Here is a 17,877-nt window from a genome sequence, read left to right on the forward strand (position 1 = left end):
TTTTATTGCGATTTCCGACCCCCCCCCTAATTAATTAAACATATATATAATAAAATCTATTAATTAAAAAAATTAAAAAACTATCGGAGGTCGTTTTTGACATCAGAAAGCAGCTTTAAATAACTTTACCGAAGGAAAATCGGTGCAGTACAACTTTAGAACGATTAATTAATTTTGATAAAAAACTCCCATTAAAAAAACATTAAAAAGCAATAAAGCGTGAAGCGCGCGTCATTAAAGGTTGATTAAAATCGCTATAAAATTTTTTCGCGCAGGAAAAAAATTTTGAAAAAATTTGGGGGGACCTAAAAACATTCCAAAAATAAAAGAAATTTTTTTTCGGGGGCCCAAACGCCCGGTTTTTTAACGCTATAAACCTTGCTCGAGTCAGACTCGAGCGTGGGTCGGAAGGGGTTTGTATGCACAGCAACAGCTGAGTCTTGCCATTAACACCCCAATAGTTTGTTACTGCCAGTAAAGTGTTCCAACAACATTCATTTGCAGTGATTCCATGAGAGAGAATCATGGGCTGCTATGGCAATGTATTATCTTTAGCTAAAAATCCAGATTCTGTTTGAGAAGAAATCACCACCATATTAGTATGGAGGACCACTGGAATCTCACCATTACTGTTGAATGGCAGACTGTCCCCACACAGCTTGCATGGGGAGCAATCTCAGATGACAGCCAATCATACCTAGTAGTGGAGAAAGGAATGTTGACAGTGCTACGTTCAGGAATAATCAAGAAATTATTATGTACCCTCATGTGTTCTCAAACAAAGAATGTTTAGCTGCTCACCGCTAGGGTTCCCCAAAAATATCTATCATGTTATCACATTTCCTCAGCTGGCTTAGTCTCCAAATTTGGCCTTCTACAAGCAAGAGGCATCTGTGGGCAAAGCTGTCAGGATAAGATACAGTACATATTGCCACATACATCCAGGCAAGAGGTAATCCTACAAGATACTAAAGGTTTCTTTAAATTGCAGTATTGTTCTACAGGAAATTGTCCCATTATTAGTGCAAATATAATATGATTCAAATGTTTCCTCCTTGATGCATAACTGTTTTTGTCAATGATTATATTTTTAAGTTAATCAAATGAAATGACTGCTAATGAAATGCAACTTGTATACAACCCTGTATGAAATACTGTATTTTAAAATGTTATCAATTATAATAATTTAATCATAAGTTTTCAAGAATTTTATAAAAACATTTTAAAGAACATTATAGAAAAAACTAAAGTTTGAAAAATGTCAATATAAATAAGTACAGTACATATATTCAAATCCTTTCCACTTAAGTATTTTATGAAAAACTATATAAAACTTTGATTTTTATACTTAAAGAATTGATTTATATCTCGATAACATTAAATCTAAATACCAAAATAATTAATTTACTGTGTTTTTGTTATTTATTACTCCTGTTTTTAGGTATTCGGTCGAATAGTGATTAAATATTTGGTATTCGGCCGAATAGTGAAAAATAGGCCGAATACCGAATAGTAACCGAATATTCGTTACATCACTAATATTAACTTTATTACACAGAAAAATAATTTTCTTGATCTAATCTATAGACTGATTGATCATTTTACACAGATACCAAATTGTCATTAGCTAAGAAAATAGATGTCATTTATTAGATTTTTATCTATAAAATAAGTAAATTTCTAAAATTAATATAGGTCATAAATAATAAAAAATGGTATCCTCCAAAAGTCACAAAACTTATCAGTTTTAGTCTTTTTGCCACCAGGAAATTCAATATGGCACAAACAAAATTTCTTTGCAAAACTATAGTCCCAACTCTATACAGTCTGTCTTCTATAAGAAATTTAAACCTAAAGCTGTTACCATTTTTTTACATATCTTTCTTTTAATGTAGAGGAAAACCAACCTAATCTAATCTAAATAGGAAAACAATAGTGATATAAGTGACTTATTCATTCACCTTTTACAGGTTACTAACACCACTGCTGATAATACTGAGGACTTTTACAAAAAAAAAAAATTGTTTGAAAATCATAAATTACACATTGGAGCATAATGTAATGTAATTATGAAGAACTTGCTCAGGAAATTCATGCAACACTATTATTTCTTTGTCAATTAAGATACATCAGTGATCATCTTCAATTTAGACATGTTTGATGTCTTGAAAGTGAAACATTGTGAAGTTGGCAAAATTTTCTATTAAAACTTTTAATTATAGAACCTGATTTTAAAATAATATTGGGAAGGCAAATATGCCCAAAACTCAAAAGGAAGATATGACTATATCAGACTTAACATATACTATTCACAGGGCTAGGATATGTGAGGAATAGTTGCTTTATGATAGATTTAAACAAGTGCACAACTTTCACCAGTCATTCTCCTAAGAGAACTTTCAAATTTTAAAGAATTCGCTATCATCTTGACAGAATCATGATTCTACTATTGATACAACTCTAATAGTACCATGTGATAAGACAAAAATGGTAATAAACATTCAAGGATTTTTCAATTTCACTTTATTTTGTCATTAAAATATCACATTATTTTTCCTTTTATAGAATTATATATATATATATTATTTGATTTTATGATCTTTTTATATATAAATAAAAAGAATTATAAAATTAAGTCAGGCTTCTGAGATGATAATTAAATAAGACTCACTTGTATTGATCCCAAACCAATTCCAATGCCAACAACAATCTTCAAGTTATTTTTTATAAAATCTTCCATAGCATCAATACAACCCTATAAAGGAAAAATATTCCTAATAAATAAATACATGATAATACTCAAAATATGTATATTTTAATTCTGTAAAAACTTCAAATAATAATCACAAAACATGAAAATATCAATTCATTTACAATCATTAATTTTTTTTCATTATGAAATTTTATGTAGTAATAATTTTATTTGTTATAGAAGTTTTTCTTTACTCATTTGGTTATGTTTGTACAGTTTTATTGTTATGAAAATATAAAATTTTATTTTATGATTTTTATATTCATAAAATCAATCAATTACAGTTACAAACCTTTGAGTAAACTGAATCTCCTAAAACTCCATTTAGTGGCATTTTCACACATGTTTCTGGATTCTTGCAACAAGATTCTGGTACTTCATATGTCCCTAATTTTTTTGATAATTTATCAATCAGTGAAACATCAGTTCTCCATTTGTTGAAATTAGATTCAGCCCAGTCTTCTGGCTTGTTAGCTCCACAACATTGAAGCTAAAATGAATACAGTTACTTTAAAAATTTTAAAAACAAAATAAATAAAGTATGTAACATGTATAAGTATGTTTATTAACCCCTTTTTTCCACTTGTTTAAAAAAATTTTTAATTAAACATAAAAAATACTTAAAACTGAAAAAAACGAAAGAAATGCGTTAATTTTGGTTAAAAAGCTTCATCATTTAGTTTCCTTTGTCTCGCCTTTCTGTGAAATTTAACACCAATGAGTCATTGTTTACACATCTGGATGACCTTGAATACAGCTGGAGTCGGATTTCCCGGGACATTCTCATAGACGTCTCGAGAGGACAAGTGTTTAAAATAGGGTGACTAGTAACTAGCCCTATATTTTTAAAAAATTATAATTTTTATTGCGATTTCCGACCCCCCAATTAATTAAACATATATAAAATAAAATCTATTAATTAAAAAAATTAAAACTATAGGAGGTCGTTTTTGACATCGGAAAGCAGCTTTAAATAGCTTTACCGAAGGAAAATCGGTGCACTATAACTTTAGAACGATTAATTAAATTTGATAAAAAAAAACTCCCATTAAAAAAAACTTAANTAAAAAACTCCCATTAAAAAAACATTAAAAAGCAATAAAGCGTGAAGCGCGCGTCATTAAAGGTTGATTAAAATCGCTATAAAATTTTTTCGCGCAGGAAAAAAATTTTGAAAAAATTTGGGGGGACCTAAAAACATTCCAAAAATAAAAGAAATTTTTTTTCGGGGGCCCAAACGCCCGGTTTTTTAACGCTATAAACCTTGCTCGAGTCAGACTCGAGCGTGGGTCGGAAGGGGTTTGTATGCACAGCAACAGCTGAGTCTTGCCATTAACACCCCAATAGTTTGTTACTGCCAGTAAAGTGTTCCAACAACATTCATTTGCAGTGATTCCATGAGAGAGAATCATGGGCTGCTATGGCAATGTATTATCTTTAGCTAAAAATCCAGATTCTGTTTGAGAAGAAATCACCACCATATTAGTATGGAGGACCACTGGAATCTCACCATTACTGTTGAATGGCAGACAGCTTGCATGGGGAGCAATCTCAGATGACAGCCAATCATACCTAGTAGTGGAGAAAGGAATGTTGACAGTGGAGAAGGAATGTTCAGGAATAATCAAGAAATTATTATGTACCCTCATGTGTTCTCAAACAAAGAATGTTTAGCTGCTCACCGCTAGGGTTCCCCAAAAATATCTATCATGTTATCACATTTCCTCAGCTGGCTTAGTCTCCAAATTTGGCCTTCTACAAGCAAGAGGCATCTGTGGGCAAAGCTGTCAGGATAAGATACAGTACATATTGCCACATACATCCAGGCAAGAGGTAATCCTACAAGATACTAAAGGTTTCTTTAAATTGCAGTATTGTTCTACAGGAAATTGTCCCATTATTAGTGCAAATATAATATGATTCAAATGTTTCCTCCTTGATGCATAACTGTTTTTGTCAATGATTATATTTTTAAGTTAATCAAATGAAATGACTGCTAATGAAATGCAACTTGTATACAACCCTGTATGAAATACTGTATTTTAAAATGTTATCAATTATAATAATTTAATCATAAGTTTTCAAGAATTTTATAAAAACATTTTAAAGAACATTATAGAAAAAACTAAAGTTTGAAAAATGTCAATATAAATAAGTACAGTACATATATTCAAATCCTTTCCACTTAAGTATTTTATGAAAAACTATATAAAACTTTGATTTTTATACTTAAAGAATTGATTTATATATATATATTCTTGTTGGTTTGCACTTTATACAAATCTTCATTCTGAAATAGATCTGAACCAAAGTTTGTATGATTATTAGTTATACCCTGGAATCGACACTAAGCTATATTACTCCAAAATGTTGGGGAAGTATACACATTCTGCATAAAACTTACTGCCTTTAAATGTAGTGCACTGCTGTATAAACCCAGTGGAGTTTTTAAATTCCTTGATACCAGCTGAACTACCACGTCATAACCTAGAACAGTAGGTTGGAGTACCAGTAATGGTTTTGTGAAATTTGGATCACCAAAATTATGCAATGGGATGTCTTGGGTCCTTAGTCTCAAGTTTTTCATGTTGTACTCGAATTGACGTCATTGAACTCACTTGTGTTACTACGACTCACATAATCGGTAGTCTTGAGTTAGACCCATCAAGTGAACTCAAAAGGCGAGCGGAATTAGGCCATATTCACTTGTGTTGTTAAGCATGATGGGATTATTTACAATTCATCTGTGTTTGCGACTATAATGATTTGACCAATCAACTTAACTGTAACAAGTTGTAAACAAATCAACGTGAATTAGTTTACATGTGTTATAGTTAAAAAGTTTTGTCTTATAGCAATATAGCACTTAGAAACAAAATGAAAACCTCCAATGTTTTATTTTAAAAAATAAGCAAAAAGAAGAAAATGAAATATTAGTAACATATATAGAAAATAATAAGAAAATGAACAGTGGAAAATTTGACAACAAATTTACAAGAAAAAGACAATTTGATTTGTGAAGAGAATTAGTTGAAAAATTAATTGTGTATTGGAGCTAAAAATCCATTGTGTAATGGAGAAAGTATTTTAATTTAATCCTTTTTTCATATAGTTTTCTTCCTTGATCTATTTCTTAAATTGTTTTGTTTATTAAGATTATTTATTAATCAGAACACTTCTGATTAATAAATAATCTTAATATAGTGTCTATGGTCTAATAATTTATACATATAATTTAGTATTATTTTAATTCTCTTTTTCAATGAATTAGATACTTCTTTTTATTTTTGGAAAATTTGCTGTATAATTTTATCAATTATGAATTAAATTTTTTTTATTAGTGTTGACTTGACATGAAAAGAAATGGCATCTACTTGTGGTCAAAAAATTCATTGCCTTCTTAAACAACTCTCTTGGCTCTTTCTAATGCTTAGATTGCGATCAGATTAGCATATCTGTCAGCCATTTTCACTTTCATGAAGTGATCTCATATGCAACTCAATGTGAGCAGCAATGGGAAAGCATATGAGTTATAACTCTAGACTACTGATTTGACGTCAGATTGTGAGATGGTACCACGTGACACCAACATGTTCGGAGTTGTAACACAAAAAACTCAAGACTAAGGGTCCTGAACTGTAAATTGTCTTCACAACCCTAGAACTAACTAACTATTTCCAATAAATATTTTATTATTCACATTAAAAAGTGCAAAAAGCAAAGTACAGTAGTACAGTAATAAAAGTAGAAGAGATTTTTTTTGTTCTAGTAAGCAAAGATGGGTTGGACCTCCAATTGTAGAGCAATTCAAACATCTTGTTTTAGTGGACCATTGTACTTTACTCAGAAAATAAGGGTTAAAATTTAAGAATGCCCATCCCTTCAAATGGACGTGGTCCCATAAAAACAAATGATAGTTTGCATATTGGGGAGTGAACCAAATTTGGCTCCTGTTTTACTCTTGGCACCAAAAAATTTTTTTTACTTTTTCAAACAATCTTCAACAGAAAAAAAAATCCACAAATTTCTTTTAGCTTTGTTTTGGTTAACCACTCTGATATACTGCTCCATATTTAAACAGCAAATGCAGTCTCCTACTCATTTTATTTGATTTGAAAATAATTTAGATCATAAATTTTATTTACAAAAATAAATTAATTTTATTTAACTTTATTTAGTAAATTAATTCAAGATATTATAATTTAGAGATTTCTATTACCTATTAATCCTTAACCCCATAAATTATACAACCTTGACCACAACCCTGAAAATTGTTAATACAAACTGTTGAAAAAAAACGAACTAACTAGCAATTCATATTAATGCAAGTTGACTCTGCATTGGTCATATGAATAATCATAAAATACAGAAACTATGCAAAAAAAAATAACAATTGGCAATTATTCTATTTCAAGTGTAAATAAATTATGCCTTAGTATTGTATTTATAGCATAAAAATTAAACTAATTGGCCTGTTTAGAAATAACCATGAAATCACAAAAATAGACAATACATAGCTTAAATCTCAGCACATTGTCACTAAACATTCGATTGTTACACAACAATTTCACATAAAATTTAGAATGAAACAAATGTACTTCTGTGGTTATCACTCTTGGGTGACTTATTTGTCCAAGTGGGAAACTACTGTGTTTGGCATGATGGATACAATAAAGGAACACATCAAATTTGCAAAACTGGCAGGAGTTGTTAGACTATCAGATGAATGTTTAGTGATCTAGGGTAAAATTTCTTATACCAGAAGTTGTCTTTAATAAAATTTTAAAAAATGCTCTTCCTCTTTCTATACTGGATTTTATTCAACTTACAATGTTTATCTTTATTAACTCAAAAATAAAATAAAAATTTGTGGTGTATGCCTTGTCTAACTCAAAAAAAAAAGAAACCCCCTCTCAGTTTTTTAGCAGTAAATAAATTAATGAGATTGTGAGAATTGAAACACTTAAAATTTGTACAAAGCTTTTAAAATTAAAATGTGTATGTATTTTATGTATTTATTTTTATAAAAATATACAAGTTTCTAATTTAAACTTGTGAGTTAACATAATAAGAAGCTAGTTTAAAAGCTAAAGAAAGCAAAAATTTACACACATACAATGTTAAAATAAAGGTTTAAAGTAAGTATTTTCACTCTGTAAATTCTGAAAAAAGTTTTGCTATAAAAATTTAAAAAATATCAACACAGAATCAAGCAGATAATTTGTCAGCTTAAAAAAAGTTATATGAAAATTGAAGTACATGATTTAATTAAACCTTTATTTTAGTTTAATTTATTTTAACATTGTATATGTGTAAATTTATAGTTAATTTATTTATTATAATAATATTAAGGAAATGCCCATTCAAAAATTATATTTTAGTTTCATATGTGATTGCTAAATCATCATCATCATCAATCATTCCCTAATATGATTTTGTGTTTTTTTTTTAAATTAGTTTTTTAATAGCTTTAAATTTTTGAATAAATATACTTACGTCATGCTGAATAGCATCAATTGTATTGTTTGCCACTGTACTATTACCATATTGTTTCTGAATGATTTTTGTTAATTCATCTGCAATGACTTTTTTAGCCTAAAAGAGAGAAAAATTTTATCTATAATTTATAAAGTTTATTACAATGTTTAAAACATTAAAGTAATAACAACAACAATCAGCAGCAGTATAATAATATAATATTTATTATATTTTGATAGGCCTATTTAATTGTGAAATTATCAACTTTTACAGTGATTTATTATAATCATATCTAAGTTCATGCAATATTTTTAAGTTTAAGAATATTCATTTTGTTGAAATATATATATGCAGAATTAAATCTTTAAAAATATTAAAAAAATGAAAACATTAATTTAAAGTTACACTAATTATTAAAAGCATAAGAAATTTAAGAAATGAGTATATGTACACCCAGCATCTTACCTCTTCTCCCTATGAAAATCAGTATGAGAGCAAAAAAAATGGAAGTATCAAAATATATCATCATCATTATGATGATATGTCCAGATTTTTAATGTTAAATAAATTAATAATAAAGTAATATTTACATTGAAAAACAAAGTATACTATACAATAATAAATTCATTTTAAGAAATTTTTATATTATTAGATCAAATTCACTTCAGATATTATATTTCTTATTACAAATAAAAATTTTTAAAATTTTACCTTTCTCAGAATTAAAATGATTAAATTAAAATAGTTCATCCTTCAAAGTTCTTATATTTATAAGTTTAGTTTTTCCACATTTTAATTTTAATATTAAATTTTTCATCTTAACAGTAATTTGAAATTTCAACAAGTTCTAAATATGCATTAGTTGTAATTACACTTATTCCTTAGATAAAAGTTAAAATCGTTGCTATTACTTTTATGGCATTTATTTCTAAATATTAATGATGTACAGGAAATCTCAACTTCATTCTTACAGGAAAAATTAGAATATACGGTGGTAGCTCAGGATATGAATGCCCCAGCATACGAAATTTTCAGAATACGACATGAAATTTGAACATAATTTTGCTCCACGGTACGAACAAAAACTCACCATACGATGATACATTATTTCACAGCACCATTTTTTTTATTCACTTCTGTTCATTGGTCTCAGTCTGCATGTTTGCTTTGTCATGGAAGGATCTCATTCGATAAAGGAAATCTTGAGGTATTATCAGAAAGTGACTGATTTTATTGAAAAGAAACATCCTGAAAAGGTTCACACTGGCCGTATTGCTGCTTGGAGTAATGACATTTGCCTAAGTCATTTTAGAAACATTTTAAAAAGTAGACAAAGACAAACCTCTTTGGATAGATATTTTACCAAGCGACCTCTATCCAGTGAAAGTGCTGGTGGAAGTGAAGAAAAGAAAGCAAAAAGCAGTGAATAAAAAATTAAAAACAAATATATATATATAAAACAACACTAAATTTTTAATCTTTTCTAAGTTATTTTTAAGTTATTGTTACATTATGTTATGTAAGTTAAGTTTTAGTATCATTTCCCTTCTCCCTCTCTTCTGCCACTAGTTTACACCTCCACCATCGTCTATCCTCAAAGGTAAAGTGCAAATAAAACTACATTTTTTTTTAATCAATTATTATTCTATTATGGTTATTTATACATTTACAATTACAAAATGCATTTTTCAGTGTTTTCCTTATAAAAGTTATTTTTTTTAATGTACTACTTAGCTTTAATTTGAGTGTGTTTTCATGTTGGAACAAATTATTTGGGTTTACATGAAATCGTATGGGAAAAAATGATTCACCTTATGACATTTTCATGATACGATCTTAGTTTCAGAACGGATTAATTTCGTATCCTGAGGTACCACTGTATATATCATGTTGTATAGTGCAAAAATGTGCAATATGGATTTGATATACTCCATTCAGGAAATCGTTTCAATTTTCTAGATCTCATCCATATTCTTACTCCCTCCTGGAAGTTGTCTGAAATTTATTTATAACATGTACACATACACACACATCATTTATAATCTTGAACAAATTTGTGTTCTTTTCAAATTATCATGACCAATGCATTAAAATGTATGTTTTCATACATATTTGAATGTATCGGAACGTGATAGTTTCCATCATTATCATCATCATCATGTGCAAGTAACAGGAGTAACACAATACCTGCTTCCATAATGATTTTGCTTATGGGACACCCTGTAATCAATTTAAGTAATAATGTGCTGTATATTGTGAAATCATTATAAATTCATTGTAAATCTACAATGATTCAAATGTAAAACAAATTCTTTACTTGACCAAAAGTCTTAATCTTGCTTAATCTTAACTTTAATTAATATAAAGTATATTTGTCATCTGAAAATTGAATTTTGGATTACTATAAATCTTAATATATTAAAATTTATAAGCTTCAATCTTTTCATCATTAAATAAATTTTATATTAAAAAATATATAAACATTAGTTTTTATATATAAATCACAATATCTTAAGATAATTTACCACAAAAAAAAATAATAAAATGATTTAATTCAAACAAAATAATAAAAAAGACAAAATAAAAAATTTAGAATCATCTCCATCTTATAACAAGAAATTATCTTAAAATAATTTAGATTTATCTATCACTATTAAAAAAATTACAAATAATTGAATATAAAAAAATATGCAGCTTTATGCACAGATTAAGATATTTTAAAATTACCATTTTACAATTATTAAAATATTAAAAGAAAAGCAATGTTTGTAACTTAATGTAAGTATTACATTTAAAAATTTATACAATCATGTAAATTTAAGTACAGGAAATAAAACAGACAGCATTTGTGAGTTTTTCCAAAACTTACAAATGCAGAAGATAAATTAATAAATATCATAAATGCAATATATCCATAAAGAAATGAATGGACACAACAATCAACAATAAAGAAAAATTACTTATATCTATCTGAATTATTTCTTTAAGTTAAATTTGTTTTTTAAGAACACGAGGAAAAACACTCACTCTGTTATGATATTAAAAAGAAAAATGTAAATATTATTAATTTAAATAATGGCATCAATGTTGATGCATGTTGAGATAAATTTGTAAACTATAAATGTACTGCATGTAAATTGCATTGTATCGCTGAAGAGGCATTGTCACTTTGGAAAAATGCATATGATATTGTATAATGTTAAAGAGAGTTGTATAATGAAAAAGAATAAATTCCTTTCTTATAGGTGGCATTGAAATATGTTAATCACCTCCCTAAAGTGGGAACAGATTGAGTATTTTTCCTAATGTTTTTTAAAAACATTTAAATTTCTCACCCCATTAGATATTTTAAATTTTATTGCACAGCTACTTTAACACCATCTAGAGACATATTAAAGTTTGGTAAGCAAGATGTTGGAAGTTGGTTTGCTCAATTGAACTGTGTACAGTACAATTTGATATTTTCCGCTATCATGCAAAAAAGTATTAAGGAAAAGTAAAGGGTGGGTAAAGAATGTTTCGTTACCATCATTTCCCCATAAAAGATGTAAATATTTACATGACTAAACAATAGCAAACAGTGGGAAAAAAATCAAGAGGAAGATTCATGAAATAAATACATTGTAAAAAAATGAGAAATTAGTTTTGTAAAAGGACAATGCATTAATTGAAGAAAAATCTACAAGTTAAGAGTTTTCAATAGCTTATTTATAATATAGTGCAATCCCAAAGCAGCTCTGTAGTAGGTAGGGAAATGGGAGGAGTTTGCAGGAATGAAGTAATGAAGTCACAGGCACGGTCCACTGTGAAGCAACTTTATGATTCCACTGCAATAATTTTAGAAAAACCAATAATCTGCTTTACTGAAGTCAATAAACACAAAAGTTTATATAAATATAAACTCAGAATCCTTCCCTATCACTTTCAGGCAAGTCTTTCATCGGTTATAAGTTCAAAGGAGTCAGACCTTAGAAAACAGTTTTAAACATTAATAGATATTTATCATTCTTCGAATAATAGGCTCAAGATATTTTCAATTGTTTGGATAGCAAATAATTTCTGCAGTTAAATTATCAATATTCACATTATGCTAGAAGAAATTGTTTCTGAACTAATTGATCTTTATAATGTTCTACTAAATATGATAAAAATCTGAAGAAAGTAATGAGTAACTACTGTATTTAGAAGATAAAATTTCTATTTTGCATTCATAGATAACTAATTGACATTGTCTCTGCATGAATATAAAAGAAAAATAATAGAAAAAGAAATTAAAGTCTGTTTAAGTGTAACAAGGTTGACTGCAAGAATTAACTGTTTTTAAAGAAAATTTTAATGATTTTTTAATTTATGAAAACTTTTAAAAACAAACAAATTCATAACTTTCCATTTCCTTCCCCAATTGCAATTGGGCAAAAGGATGAAAAGGCCTGATATGAATTTTACTGTCAATACTGTAAAAATAAGTTTCAAATAAAAATTAATATTTTAAGCCTCAGGTTTAAAATATTAATGGAGTTATAACATCAATTCGTAGGCAAATATTACAGCAATAAACATGTCTTTCAAAGAACCTTAATTGAATTCTATGAGATTTTGAATTCAAAATAAAACTTTTGAACTAATGTTCAAATCTACAAATAGAGATGATTTCAGATCTGTAAAACAATGACTTTTTAGAAAAATTAAATGAAATAAATTCTTGAATATACAGAAAAATAAAAGTAAATATAAATGTAATTAGAAGTACCAAAAATAAAAATCTATTCACCAAAGAACCTTTTATTCTAACCAGCAAGAGTTTGGAATTCCAATATAGAACGAAAAATGGGAGACTGAAGCAAACTTAATTAGGCTGAAAATGTTTGTCGAAATTTACATGAAAAATTAAACTCCTGTTGATTGGAATAAAAGTTTTTTAATGAGTAGATTGAAGTGTCCAGCTTTTGAAAGATTATGCATAAAAATAAACAAGAACATTTTGTTACAATGTCTTTTCATCATGCTGTTACATCATAGTTGATCACATGATCATATAAAGATTGCCATGTATAAAATAGTCGTTTTTCATCTTTAAAATTAATGCAATAGCCATTATTGTCAGATTTGAATATTTCCAATGTTTCAAGTATCTTGATGACGTTTCATTTTTCATTTAAATCTGGACAAATGTTTTTGACCTAATCAAGATACTTGGAGCATTGAAAATATTTAAATCTGACAAAATATCTAAATCTCCATTTGTAGATTGAAAATATTAGTTCAAAAGTTTTATTTCATATTAAAAATCTCACTGGGATTCAATTAAGGCTTTTGTAGACATGCTTATTAAAATATTAATAATTAATGGCTTAAAAAATTTAACAAAATCAAAAAAGTTCAAGCAAGCATTAGGAAAAATAAATGAGAAACCAGTGTCCAATAAATATATAGCAGGTTTGATTTTTGCTGTTAATTATAGTTTTTGGAAGTAAAATGATCAGATCAAAAATAAGATGCAATTTAGTTATTGGAAGTAAGGATAATTTTTATATTATTTATAACAAGAAGAAAAAAAAAGTGAGATGGAAATTTGTATTTGTGAAAAATAGATTCTTTACAATGAATCAGTTTGAAGTGTGTCATAATTGAATTTGAAAAATTCCAAAGAAACAAGCTAGAAAATTTATATACTGTATTTAAAATTTCTCTACACTATGGAATCTTTAATTACTGGTTTTGCTGTACTCATTTCCATTATTTTATGAAAACTAAAACACTCATAAATACAAAGTTTGCTAACTGCCATAAGGATTGTTTATTGATTTTTATTGGGAGCAACACTAGATGCACAAGCAGCATAATGCTAAGTCATTTGAAAGCATCCAGGTTCAAATCAAGGCATCCAGGCTCTCAGTTTTTTGGTCCTAGAGTGGGACACTTACTTGTTGGTGCCTTTATGCTTTGCTTTCCATGCTTATTGCCTAACAAAACCCAATTTTTATAAAGTGAAAAAGAAAAAACTTTAAATATTTACAGACTTATTTTTTTAATTCATTAATTAAGTTTTTCATAAAGATTAATTAATCCTCATAGAAATTTACAGAAGGTAGTTTACAGTATTTATTTCTAAATTTCTGTAAGGATTTATAGGGAAATAGAAAAAGCTTACACTGTCTACAAATCAGTCAAGATTTCAATAGAGTAAGCTGGCAATACATAGTAAAGTAGTGACTATTACATAGTTTTTTTTTAAGCAATTTCTGATGGTTGAGATACTGGTCAACCAAGCAGCTAATATTTTTGTCTAGGATATGTAGAATATAAGTATGTATTGTATTCCCTATGAAATAAACATTCTCTATTGTAGCAGGTCCTAATCTTTTCCAGTGTACCTTTCATGAAAATATATTCTCTATCAACTGGATAAATAGACAAGAAAAATGCACCTTTAAAAATCCAGCAAATAAATTTACTAATAAAAAGTTTTTGATTGGTTTAACTGATCCTCTTCAGTTACAATGAAATAGAATGTGAATTTAAAAATAAACGATAAATGATAATAAACTGTCAAACGATTGCCTAAATATTGGGCTATTATATGGCTAATTAAATGATTAGAATAAAGTAATTTGTCATTAGAGGTAGGCGTTAGGCGCCATCTCTTAAGTAAATTAATAATTAAAATTAAATAAATAAATTATTAAATTAATTTAGAACCTTCTGGAATAAAAGAAGGTTCTAAATTAATTTAATAATTTATTATAATTTATTAATATTTGAACCAAAACTTGTAAGTTGTGCATAGTGGCACCCACATATACAAGTTTTGGTTCAAAATGCTGGTCGATTAATAGGATTGAGTAAAACCCCGTGGCCAAATTAAGGTCATACGGTTTTTTTTTATCATTCCTTAAAATTCTGAATATCATTGGGTTGCGTCGATATACAACATGGAGATTATTAGATTATAAGAAAGTGGCCAGAGCTAATATGTGCCACTTACAACGACTCAAAGAACATAAGTATACAATTGATAAAAATCTCGATAGCACTGCGCTGGTGGCTTACGCTCAACATCAGGACATTCATTACAATGGGTACAGGTATCGATCGTCAAACCAACACTGAATATAAATACTATGAGATATCTTGAAAGATTGGAGATTTTTAAAGTGCACAAAAAGCCAGTTGCATCAACCATAGAGATGTCGATAACTTAGCTACCGCATGGCAGTCTTTTTATGAAAATTAATTTTATTAAGGGACATTTCTTTTGTCTATTTTTACCTTTTATTGTTTATTTTATTTCTGTAGTTAGTTATTTATCATTCACAACTATGATTTCAGTTATGTATTTTTATGTATTTACTTTGGAATTATCATTTATTTTTAAATTTATGTTCTATTTTTACATTCTATTTCATTGTAACTGAAGAGGATCGGTGAAACTAATCAAAAACGTTTTTATTAGTAAATTTATTTGCTGGATTTTTTAAGTTGTGTTTTTCTTGTTTTCATGAAAATGTTCATAAATCAAAAATAATTAGAAAATACAACTCCAAAATAATGCAAAGAAAATATTAATGGAATAATAAACTGCAAAAATTAATTGTTCAAGCATTTTTGCACTTATCTGCTTATTTTCAAAAACTCAAAGAATGTCCTGTTGCTATGGAAGAATATACTTGAGAAAAAAATCATTGCTTTAGTAAATGATGTTATTTAATGATTATATAAATTATTGTATTTGTTTGTAATAATTGTGTTTTGTATTTAAGTTGTTCATGGTATATAGACAGGATAGAAGGAAAGTTCTCACTATATAGAGATCTTTTAGGATTCTTAGAAGTCAATGTCTAGAAAATAGATTAAATGTATTTTGAGAGAAGTTTAAAAATCTAGAATAATTAGTTAATAAACAGGAACTCTAATATTTTGGCAATACTCTGGAAGTGCCTCACAATATTACCAGCTACACTTCATTAAATGATTTCATGTTTTGCTCATGTAACTTAAAAATTAATTAATTATCTATCTATCTATATATATATATATATATATAAATGGACATGTATGTCCCTATATTTCACTTTTCTGCCAAAACTACACATCGCACGTGAATGGTGTTTGTATGTGGTAGTAGCCCCAAGTCTCCATTCCTGCACCAGGGGGGTTGTGTCTCGATAGCTATAAGGGTGTGGGAGATATAAGGCTGAAAGTGGTTGAAAGTGGCTTTCTATTTCAAATGTTTTGTTCGAATTAAATTTGAACATAAAATTCGAATATCGGTTCGATTATAGAACGATTGTAAACGTTCCAGAAACGTTGAAAATAGTTCGTTTGACTTGATGTGAACAGGAGACATCCAAAAATAGAATCGGGACCAGGTCTCTAATTAGTCTGGAAACGGGGTATCTAATTCTTGCATTCTGTGAAAACGGGTAAGATTGGCTATAATGTAATTATCTTAATCTTCACTATCGTTACTTTTTAAAAACCCAGCGAAGCGGGTCCTTGCAGCTAGTACAATATAAAATTAAATTTATCTATGATAACAAGAGATTTCCTCTCAGTATTCTTTTTTTTTTTTTTTTTGGTCACTTATTATGTATAAAATGAGAAATTTTCAGTCATAAATCCTTTGTTTGTACAGTTTTAGAATGTCCCTCTCTTCTATGTTGCCTGAAATGGCAATAAGCCTGGCAGGGGAGAAGAGAGGTGGTATGTATTGACACGTGGTTGAGAGACAATGCTCTTTGATGCCAACACGGGAGGAATACTATGAGAGGGATCAGCAACAAAGATATTAGCGAGGTTGAGGCCGAAGTTTTAAACGTGTACGCTGGACGTTCAGCGCTACTTTCCTGTAAGCCTAGAAGTTTGACAATGGTGTTTGGAGTGTCAAGCATGATTCCACTGACTATCCAAACACAATTGTCAAACTTCTAGGCTTATAGGAAAGCGGTGCTGAACGTCCAACGTACACGTTTTCACGTTTAAAACTTTGGCCTCAACCTCGCTATTGTGCAGAACAGAATCCATATACTTGGAGAGTATATGGATTCTGTTCCAATCGATGAGGTGACGCAGACAAGACTATGTGGCATGAGGTTTAATGGAAGAAATGTCTCCTCTCCTCTATCTGTGTACAGTGCCGGCCCGAGGTAAGTTTTAGGATGGAGCGAGATCCTATCATGGCGCCCCCCTTGGTTGCCCCTAATTTATACCAGTGATGCATGCAAGCAGATCCATGCCGTAGATTTCCTCAGTGTGATGCAAGTCTTCGAAATGCCACCCCTTAAATGTTTTTCTCTAAAATACCTTCGGTTGTGATTTAAAAAACTGCACAAATTGTACGAATACTATTTTTACTTTGAAAATAAAAATTACTTTAACATAATGATATCAAGTATCAACTACAAGAATCTACTACAGTTTTACCCTTCTAACTTTAACTTTAGCAAATTCGTTACTTAGGGAATCGTAATCTAGAGTGGCAGCCATTGTAGATTCAATAGAAATTAATGATAGATTTCTAAGTTTTCTTTGGCTTATTGAACTTCTTAAGTAGCGTTTTATTAATCTTAATTTGGAAAAACTTTCCATTTTAGTGGGGGACGTCACGAAAATGCACACTAAAAAAGGATTTTTGAAAATTTCAACCT

The 17,877-nt window shown here is 28.7% G+C and overlaps 1 protein-coding gene across 1 annotated transcript in view; it reads right to left on the minus strand.

Annotated features, from left to right (window-relative positions):
* Positions 1 to 17,716, minus strand: part of LOC111629377 (CD151 antigen-like) — a 26,668-nt gene extending 8,952 nt beyond the window's left edge. Inside the window, exons 1-4 of the mRNA XM_023373268.1 lie at positions 17,654 to 17,716; positions 8,249 to 8,347; positions 3,045 to 3,242; positions 2,672 to 2,755 (exon numbers count right to left, since the gene is read on the minus strand). Of these exons, the coding sequence (XP_023229036.1) occupies positions 2,672 to 2,755; positions 3,045 to 3,242; positions 8,249 to 8,347; positions 17,654 to 17,716 (444 nt within the window). The remainder of the gene's footprint in view (positions 1 to 2,671; positions 2,756 to 3,044; positions 3,243 to 8,248; positions 8,348 to 17,653) is intronic.
* Positions 17,717 to 17,877: the final 161 nt, after the last annotated feature.

This window comes from Centruroides sculpturatus, unplaced genomic scaffold (genome assembly GCF_000671375.1).
Source record: "Centruroides sculpturatus isolate CEXI.00-Female unplaced genomic scaffold, Cexi_2.0 scaffold643, whole genome shotgun sequence".
Lineage (NCBI taxonomy): Eukaryota > Metazoa > Arthropoda > Arachnida > Scorpiones > Buthidae > Centruroides > Centruroides sculpturatus.